Source organism: Balaenoptera ricei, chromosome 8 (genome assembly GCF_028023285.1).
Source record: "Balaenoptera ricei isolate mBalRic1 chromosome 8, mBalRic1.hap2, whole genome shotgun sequence".
Lineage (NCBI taxonomy): Eukaryota > Metazoa > Chordata > Mammalia > Artiodactyla > Balaenopteridae > Balaenoptera > Balaenoptera ricei.
Genome location: NC_082646.1, coordinates 101,548,213 through 101,558,112, shown reverse-complemented (window position 1 = coordinate 101,558,112; position 9,900 = coordinate 101,548,213). Strand labels below are relative to the sequence as shown.

Below are 9,900 nucleotides of genomic sequence, written 5' to 3'. Positions count from 1 at the left end.
CTAGCTTTGGGAAGATGTTCTTTTGAGGAATGGACAAAGGTGTCTCTTTTTACTCTTCTAGAGCTGGAAAGGATGTCAGAGTGATATAAACAAAGACATCTCTAGGGAAAATGGGGGCTCTAGGTCTTCCCTGATGGAGAAATAGCTGTCTTGGTCTGTTCAAATTCCGTACACCAAGTTCCTTGAAAGGAGCCAGTAAACTCTATAGCAACTCAGGGGACCTATTTCTGTGGGGTTTCCTGGGAATCCCTGCAGCAATGAAGATACAGATGAGGGTTTGTCATAGGGTGACCAGAGGCAACTTGTCTAGAGTGGTGTGTACAGATGTGGGGTCTTTTCTAAAGAACAATTTTCTTGGTCCAGACCTTGACCATCATAGCCCTGTTGGTTACCTAAACTTTGCTATCCTCAGGCCCGGCATGAAAAAATCTTCTGTGATGAGGACAGATCTCTGACGGGTAGAGAAGCAATCAGGCTGTCATTAGGCTGCCTCAGCTACATACTTGTCTCTCATATATTTTCTGAGCAGCTATTCCTACCCCAACCCTAATGGGATTCTATTTTAGTGTAGTAAACGATACAGTAAACAGACAGCTGGGTAGACCATGTCAGAAACTGAACTCAGGCTCCAGAGAGATTGGCCTCATATCAGTAGATACCCAATATCCACAGAACCTCATGAACAGACACATGGACTCAGAGATACCTCAAGGCTTACGTGTTAACCAGTCTGGAAAAAACCTAATGAAGCCTTGTAGGGGCAACATCATGGGTTCTCGGTCAGTAGGGTTGTGGGAAGAGTTCCAACCAGGACTGCTAGATTATCCCTAGAAGCATACCACTAGAAGTTTGCTTCTGATAGCCTGCACAAGACGGTGGTGGTGGCGGGCAGGGGAGAAGCACGAATTCCTTGGTGGTAGGGAAGTTAAATGCTTTCTACATTGTGGGTTAGTTAACTGGGGACCTTCTAGTAGCTGGAGAAGCATCTGTTCTTTAAAAGCCTGTATCCTACTCAGAAAGGTTTGCCATTAATGGGAACTAAACAGTATTATTAGAATGGACATTTGATCTCAAGGGCTAGCTTGTTTGGTCTAGTTCTATGCAAAAAAAAAAATCACATGTCTTAAAATATGTTAACTATATTTCAGCAAACCAGAGTCTCTAAGAGATTATGATAGATGTATATGGTGTCCCTCCGTGGGAGGTTTAACTGTTTGTGTCAGGACTATTATTTCTAGAAGTTCTTCCTCAAATACTTTAGGCTGTCAGCTTGACTCGTGGAGAGAGCGGCCCTGGCCTGCCCGTCCCTGGACGCGGCTGAAGAAGACAGTGGGCACAGTCCTGCTCCCATTCTCACGGGAGCGGGGTTCTGACCCAGGTGTTGTAAGTGAGATGCAGAGGAGACAAGATTCAAGTACCCCAGGTCTAGCAAAGTTTCGGGCACTCTTTTGGTTGACTAGCTCAGGGAAGCATGAGTAGGGGAAGACTTCTTGGAAGATGATGTGCTGGGAGGATGAGTGATGCAAGCTTGCTGGAGCTGAAGGCAAGGTAGAATGTCCTCGTTTTAATTCTCATTTTGGCCAGCCTTCCCAACATATCGGACTGGGTCTTAAAGTCTTCCCCTATCCTGCAGAGGCTCTCATCCCACTGCTTTCCTGCTTCCTTTGTATCTCTTGCAAAACTGCACAGCAGGGCTCAAGTAGGAAGGAGGAACGCAGCTTCCTCTCCTGTTTTCCAGAGGTCTTATTTCTTGCATGACTGCCACCGTGGCCACCAGTCTTAATGTGTTATTTACACGTTGCAAGGCAGGTGTCTCCTATTCAGATGTTATCTGTGCTGCTTCTCTGTTTCAGGGGCTGATGTGCCCTGAGCACATCTAAATCTGCAGGGCACCTGATTTTACTGCCCTTTATTTAGCTGATCTACTAGGACCTTCATGGCTGTGAATCCTAGGGACCCGCTACCCAGCCCTCCCAGGCATTTTCTTCCTCAAGCACCTGGGAAAGCACTGGAAAGAGAAATGAGATGGAGTTGAGTCGCAACCCTGCTGTGTAAGCAAGTCACACCCAGTCTTGAATCTCTATTGCTCCATCTGTAAAATAGAAGTAATGATGTTGGGCTTGTCTCCCACACAGGGTCGTGAAAAGTCAAGAAGAATGACGCCAAAGTACTTCACAAACTGCCAAAGTACTTCACAAACTGTCCAGCGCTGAACAAATACAGGGAAGATAATGATGAAGATGATGAAACTGACAATGAAGATGAAGACGATGATGACGACGATGATGATGATGATAATTGTGCTTTGCACATGAAATTACTTGATTTTTGACTGCTTAGACATGGTTCCCTGAATGGAGCTGCCTATCACCTTCCTTCTAGAGTTTATCCAGATAATGTTGGGTAAGATACTCAGCTCTCTACAATTAATTCATCTGTAAAATGGGAATCATAAAACTCGCTAGGCAGTGTTGCTGGGAGAATTGAAATACATGACTCAACAGATTTAAAAGTGCCCAGGAGAGTGCCTGGTCCTTTTTGGGAGCTTCATCAAGCTGGAATTTGAACTTAACTTTAGAGGGAATTGTGATGTTCCCCAACTTGAATGGGGTAGTAGGAAGAGCACAGATTTTATTTTGCTCGTTAAGTAGCATGTAACTTAACCTCTCTGAGCCTTAATTTCTTCATCTGTAAAATGGGGACAACAATGCTCACCTCAAGAGATTGTTGTGTGCATTAAAGGGAATTGTCTCTGGAGAGAGCTTATCACAGTGCCTGACACCAGCAAGTGCTGGGTAATTAACAGCTCTCTCACCCTTGTGCTGAAGTGGGTGAGTTGCTTAGAAGGAGGAGCAAATCCTCTGATGGTTACGACTGTGGTGGCCTTCTCCTCCTTCAGTCCTGGGTATCATGCCACAGGGCTGCAGCCCACGATGCACTGCCCTAGCGAGATCCCTTGGCATGAGCACCGTGGCAAGAACAGTCACAAGATTAGGAGTCCCAGGGTGCCAGGACTCCTGCTTCCCCCTTCTGAAGCCCACGCTTGAGTGAGAGGCAGGAGACAGGGGTAGGAGAAAGAGCACTGAAGGTGTCCATCTTCAGTTTGCTACCTGGACCTCGCCAGCATGCTACAATTGGCCACATAGGATGGGGGGAGGGCAGTCAACAGGAGGTGGCCTCACCTGGCAGCTGCTGGTAGGAGGAGGCTCAGGGGGCTTGCATGGAGGTGTTCTCGCCCTCAGAGGCAGTGATGGGCAGCGCCAAGAGCTGACAGATTGGGTGTCAGGGGGAAAGTTTTGGTCCTGTGCCACTTCCGCTCTGTACGTTGAAGTCACAGGGATTGTTCACCGTTCTCAACGCACCACGCATACTCTGGCCTCTGTCATTGGCTCATGTCTGCCCTTCTTTGTCTATGGACAAAGCAGACAATTTTTTGATGACCCAGTTCACCTGGGTCATCAAAAATCACCTCCATTCTTGTAATTCTCTTGGACTTTTCTAGACACAGTTGATGACCCCTCCTCTGGGCTTCCATAACTATGTACTCAGTGTGCTGATAAAAGGTCTTAAAGGGAAGAGTTTTCGATTCTCTCTCCTCTATCAGAGGTAAGTGCCTTGAGGGGCAAGGTCTAGGTCGGTCCCAGTTCCTAGCACAGTGTCTGGCCCACCGTAGAAGCTCACACAAAGGTAGTTTCCTGACCTTGCTTGAGCCATGACCTGGCTGCCCGCTCTGGCCAGGGCAGAGCCAGCGTGGGCAGCCAGGGAGGGTGCCCGGTGGTCAGCGGCAGTGATGGTGGGCGGCGTGGAGGGACACCAGGCACCCGGGTCAAATCTCCTCCTCTTCGCTGGCCTTGCTCCAGCGGTGGCAGCAGTTGGCCGTGATGCCCAGGAGGAAGTTGGTGGCCACGGATGCGACGGAGACCACGAAACCCACGAAGGCGATGAAGAGGTAATCATCCAGGGTCAGGGTCAAGTGGCAGGCCTTGAAGCTCTCCTCGGTCAGGGAGAAGAGTGGGGCGCCCTCGACTTCTGGGGGGCCCCGGCACTCAGCCAGCTGAGAATCTGCAACACAGAAGCCAGGGAGGGTGAGGCGGCTGAGGGGAGAGCGGGAAGAGCGAGCCCCCGCCCCTCCCAGGAGAAGCTGGGTTTTTATGAGGTTTCTTCCATGTGCCAAAAGTTTCACTCACCTTCTTTAGTGCCCTCAACAACCCTCAAGGCAAGTCTTTTTTTTTTTTTTTTTAATATTTTTCATTCCTTTTTTTTTAAATTCTTTTTTTTAAAAAAATTAATTAATTAATTAATTAATTAATTTATGGCTGTGTTGGGTCTTAGTTTCTGTGCGAGGGCTTTCTCTAGTTGTAGCAAGTGGGGGCCACTCTTCATCGCGGTGCGCGGGCCTCTCACTATCGCGGCCTCTCTTGTTGCGGAGCACAGGCTCCAGAAGCGCAGGCTCAGTAACTGTGGCTCACGGGCTTAGTCGCTCCGCGGCATGTGGGATCTTCCCAGACCAGGGCTCGAACCCGTGTTCCCTGCATTGGCAGGCAGACTCTCAACCACTGCGCCACCAGGGAAGCCCAAGGCAAGTATTTTTTTAAAAATTTTTTTAATAGATCTTTATTGGAGTATAATTGCTTCACAATAGTGTGTTAGTTTCTGTTGCACAACAAAGCGAATCAGCCATATGCGTACATATGGCCTCTTATCCCCTCCCTCTTGAGCCTTATATCTGTTTTTATAGAGGTGGAGATCACTGCTCGGAGACTTTAGTAACTTGCCTAAAGTCCCGTAGCCCCTGCTAACGGCAGATCTGGGACTTCTGTGGGATTTCATCATCATCGTAATCTCTTACAATAGCCTCCCAACTGGTTTCTAGGCTTCTGCCCTTAAACCACCTTGACACAGCTGGCTGAGCCATCCTTTTAAACCTGAAGTCCTGCCATGTCACTCTCTGCTTGAAACCTTCCCCTGGCTTCTTCTCCTTCCCAGAAGAACCTCCCCACCCCTTCCACTCTCTTCCTGGTTTACTCTGCTTCATCCACACACACCTGGTCATTCTTCCATCACCCCGAGCATGTCCCCTTTCAGCGTGGGGAGGGGGAGCCTTTGCATTTGTCCCCGCGTGAGGGTGCTTCTCCCCTGGATCTCCGCACAGCTCAGGCCCTCACCTCCTCTGGGACTTTTTGCTCGAATATCAACTTCTCAGTGAGGCTTTCCTTTAGGATTCTATATAAAATAGCAACGCCACTTCACCTTTCTCTGGGCCTTCTCTCTCTTACCTACTTTGCTTATTTTTTTCCCCATTGTATTTATCACTGTCTCACAGTTTGTTTATTCTCTGTTTTCTCCTTTTGAATATAAATTCTTCCTGTAGTATCCTTAGCATTAGAACAGAGGCCTGTCCATTAAATGCTCAATTAACCTTTGTTAATTGAACATGTGAATGAATGACTCTGTCCAACTCCAAAGCATTGGGTCTTTCTACTACCCCATATGGCTTTTCCAGATACACAGAGTGTAGGGTTAAGAGTATGGGCTCTGGAGCTACTGGCCTGGGTCCAAATCCCCTCTCTATCCCTCCCTAGTTGTATGATTATGCCTAAGTTATTTAACACCTCTGTGTTGTGGTTTCTTTATCTATAAAATGAGGATAATAAAAGTAACTATGTCATAGGATTGTAGTGAGGATTCTATGAATTAACATACATAAATGATATATTCTTGGTACACAGTAAGTACTACATAGGTGCGTGTTTTTATTGTCATCCTAGGTTGGTCTTTCTGGACAGGTCAGTGGGGTCATATTCTGCACACAGACTTCTATAGGAGGGGCTTCTCCTTCAGTGGGATTGCTGTTCTCTCCATCACTGATGGCCCCAGCTCATCCTTCCAGGGTCACTGGTACAAATGCATGGTGGTTGTCAGTGGTTGCATCTTTCTCTGCCTTGGAAGGGAGAGCGGCAGGCAGATAGCAGTTCTGCCTCACAGTGCCAGGCACTGGCTTTCCAGCAGCCAGCCACTCCTTCGTTCAGTGGATAAGTATTAATCCAACTCTCTCCTTGGGCAAGTCTTTCTTGCTTTTCTGGCTCTTATGAAGAAATGGGAAATGTAAGAAGGGGATAATTTAGTCTCGTTCGTCTAAGAAAGTCAATGAGAAGGAGCTTTTTAAATTATGTGGTGCATAAATGGTGTTTATTCATTCTGCAGTCTTTGAGGGAAAAGAATAAAATGATGGACTTGGATTGACTCTTTTGAGAAATGGATGAGCATGATTCTCCTTAGAAATGGAGAGTCAGGTTCAGAGGGAGGATGCAACCTTCCCCAAACCCCAGGCTGAAGGCTCTCTGTAGGCTGTACGCATAGTACCCCAGACCCCAGACAGGACAAGATGGCACCTGGAGTTGAACATCCAGACCCAGAAGATGCTGAATCCCAAAGTCTATTGAGTGAATGAATGGGGTGGTGGTGATGCATTGCGAGGCTGGGGGATGTGGGGACCCTGAGGGCAATTGACAGAGCCTGCAGGAGGGCAGGCTGGGAGCCCGGGGGCTGACGAAGCCCTCTGGTAAGTCAAGGGACCAGTCTTGAAGTTGATTTATATCCCAAGGTCTCCCTATGTTCCTCTGTGTTGGGATTTGTCCAAAAGATAGGGATAGTAATGGGAATCCCATGAAGAAAAAGGGAGGAAGAAGCAGAAAAAGACAAAGGGAAGAGGGTCACCTCGTCCTACCTAGACTGGCAAGTTCTTTGCCCCCAAGACGAAATATCCTGGAGAGTGTGTCATGGTGCAAAGTGTGTTCGTGGAGGAACAGGGAAGCTGCGTCTCTAGCTGTGGCCTGTGGCCGGTCACTTTCCCTCTCTGGAACTTGGGTCCCTCATCTGTACGGACATGAGACTTCACTGGTGGGATCTTGGACCCCTCTCCTGCTCACTGGGAGCCTGTGCTTCTTCCGAAGGGCAGCAGGGACCTCCGAGATCCCAGAAGAGGAGCAGCGCCTGTGTGTGGAGGAAGCCTGCGGGCCCTTTCTGTCCTTAGTGCACAAGAGAGAGGGGAGGAGGTGCAGCCTGCAGAGGTTAGGCTAGTGGGGAGATCGCTCCAGGCAGCTGGCCTCCCCCCCGTGCGCCCTCCCCTCCGCCCATCTCAGTCCCCAGCTATTTTGGTCCCAGAGAACTTCCTCCCGCAGTTCTGTGGGAACGCTGGAATCGTGACCCACAGCCTCCCGCAAACTATTTTGATCCTGGGCTCCCCACTCAGTCCTCCTCTCCCTCCCACCTCATTCAGCACCGCTGCTCTGAACTCGCTCTGAGCTCAGGCTCTGGGAAAGGCCCTGGGTGGTGCCCCCCAGCTAGTCCTACTGCAGAGTTTCGGTGCTGCCACCCAGGAGGGCTGGTGACTGGGGACCACAGCGCCACACCGCCTGCCTGCGGGCTCATTGAGCCTGTGGGATTCAGACTCCCTCGGTCCCCAGTCCACTCCCAGTAGAGGCTGGCTCGTTAAATAGCCACATAAGAGTTTCTCTTCTCAGATCTACGCTCCATGCCCAAACCTTGCAGAGTTCTGCCAAGGCCCTTTGGCCAGCCCAGAACTCAAGTCCGGCCTGCTCCTGTTGGCCTAGAACCTGACTCATCGGGATACAGCCAGAGGGCAGCCAGGCTGCCAGGGTTCGAATCCTGACTCCAACCCTTAACGGCTGTAGGACGTTGGGCAAGTTACTGAGCCTCTCTGTGCCTTGGTTTCCTCCTCTGTGTGTGTATGTGTGTGTGTGTGTATGTGTGTGTGTGTGGTGTCTCACTAGGGTTCTTGTGAGGGTGAGATGAGCTAAAACATGTAATATATTTAGAATAGGGCCTGGCAGATAGTAAGTACTAAAATAAATGGGGTGAGCCATTTCTATTTCTTCTAGTACTTAGCACACTTAAAAAGCAATCTGGTAGAGTAAACCTGGGTTTTATCCACAGCTCTGCCACTTTCTAAATGAGTGACTCCGGCCAAGTCTTTTCATTGTTCTACACCTCAGTGTCTTCACCTGTAAAATGGGGATAATAAGAGTGGGGTCCAATGAGATAACACCTGCCAAGTTGGAAGGTCACGGTGCACGCTCAATAAACACTGTCTATTATTAATGAGCTGGTCTTACTTGTTTGCTCTCTGTCTGCCTCATTAGGTCATCAGGGCCACAGGGGCGAGGGTGGCGTCTGTTTCATTAAGGCCGGGCACGCACAGCAAGGACTCGGCGAAGACTTGGGCAGTGCAAGAGCCGTGCACGAGGAGGCGCGCCGGGTCCGGCCCTCAGCAGGCGCGCAGGGTCTCTAAGTCCCTCCCTCTCCCGCGGAGCCTCTGCTGTCGGCGGGGCCGGGCTCCCTCCCTTACCCGCCGTGCAGCGCTGGATGCGGTTCCGCAGCCACTTCAGCAGGGGCTCCATGGTGCAGCCGCACACCCAGGGGTTGCCGCCGATCTGCAGGGTCACCAGCCCCGGCAGGCCCTCGAGAGCCTCGAGGCTGAGGAAGGCCAGGCCCCCGTAGCTGAGGTCCAGGTCCCGGAGCTGCGCCAGGCCCTGGAAGGCCCGCGGGTGCACCCTCCGCAGCCCCGGGTTGTGGCTCAGGTCGATGTGCACGAGGCCGTGGGCGGCCTGGAACATGTCGGCCGGCACGTGGCTGAGGTTGTTGTAGCTCAGGTCCAGGTGTGCCAGGCGCTTGGCGTGCAGGAAGAGGCCCGCGGGCAGTTCGACCAAGGAGTTGTTGCGCAAATCCAGCACCCGGAGCTCCACATAGCACGCGAGGTAGCCGGGCGGCACGGCGGCGATGCGGTTGTGGGCCAGGCTGAGGTTGCGAGCGTCCATGGGCAGGTCCGGGGGCACGGAGAAGAGCCGCTGGCTGCTGCAATCCACCACCTGGTTATGGCACGTGCAAAGGACCGGGCAGCTGGTGCCGGCATCCGAGGGCATCACCCCTGCGGCCAAGATGAGGGAGACCAGCAGCACGGCCGGCCGGGGGGGCCCAGGCCAGGGCAGCTGGGACCAGGTGTCACCCATCTCAGGCTGCTGGCAAGAGCGGTGCTGAAGGGAGCCCATCGGGGCTGGGGCTGTGTCCATGGAATCAAGAGTCAGTGGCTCAGAAAGGCAGCTGCATCAGGGGCCAGAGCCCTGGCAGGTGGGGCTTGGCAGCACGTGGTACCATGGCTCCAGCCTTTCCCAGGAGCCTCTAAGCACCAGAGAGCTCCCTGTGTGAGCGCCACGGGAAGTCCCCTCTGGAGCCTAGGGGGCCACACACCCAGCTGCGGTCCCCCAGGGTCTGAAAAGATGATCAAAGCTTGAGAAAGGAATGACACAAGGATGGGGCTGGACCAGCTGCCAGCAGCTCGGGGAAGGGTCCCTGCAGGTCTTTTATGTCCCTCTCACCCATGACTGCTGGGTGCTCCCCTCTGGACTATGTCTGAGTGGTGGGAGGGGGAGTGGAGGACAGGAAAGGTGCCTTTTAAAGGTCCTGGCACGTCTGAAAACCCCTAAGCCCTGTCCCAAGTCTGGGACCCATTAGGAGGCCAGGGCTGCTTTTGAATCTCCTGCATTCAAGGTCTCAGAGGCCATTTCTACTGGTGGCCCGGTGGGCTCGAGTCCAAGAGGGTCCTGGAGTGGGCGTTTTGGGAAGGGAACCCGGAGGGGAGGGGGTCTCCATGGGCCTCTGAAAGCCTCAGTACTCAGCCTCAGTGTCTACTGAAATCCCCAGGGAAGGGAGGAGCCCCACTGTTGGCCACTGCGGCTGGAAAGAGCCATGTGTCCCGGAGGTGCAGGATGAGGGTCGGCTAGGAGAGCTCAGGGGATGGACTTCCCAAGCCGGGCTCCGTGTTCAGGGGGCGGAAGCCGAATTCCCTCTGTCAACAAGGAAAGCACTCAGGCAGAGCGAACC

General features: G+C 51.8%; 1 protein-coding gene across 1 annotated transcript; it reads right to left on the bottom strand.

Moving 5' to 3' along the window:
* Positions 1 to 2,228: 2,228 nt before the first annotated feature.
* On the bottom strand, positions 2,229 to 9,224 carry LRRC55 (leucine rich repeat containing 55). Its single transcript, XM_059929696.1, has 2 exons — positions 8,369 to 9,224; positions 2,229 to 4,062 (listed from the first exon to the last, which is right to left on the bottom strand). The coding sequence occupies exons 1-2, from the start codon at positions 9,087 to 9,089 to the stop codon at positions 3,827 to 3,829; spliced, it is 957 nt and encodes a 318-aa protein (XP_059785679.1). The 5' UTR covers positions 9,090 to 9,224; the 3' UTR covers positions 2,229 to 3,826.
* Between the last annotated feature and the right edge of the window lie 676 nt (positions 9,225 to 9,900).

Coding starts and splice junctions, on each gene's coding strand:
- LRRC55 (XM_059929696.1), bottom strand. CDS start 9,089: ATGGACACAGCCCCAGCCCCGATGGGCTCCCTTCAGCACCGCTCTTGC. Junction 4,063..8,368: donor CATCCAGCGCTGCACGGCGG/GTAAGGGAGGGA, acceptor TCTGTGTTGCAG/ATTCTCAGCTGGCTGAGTGC.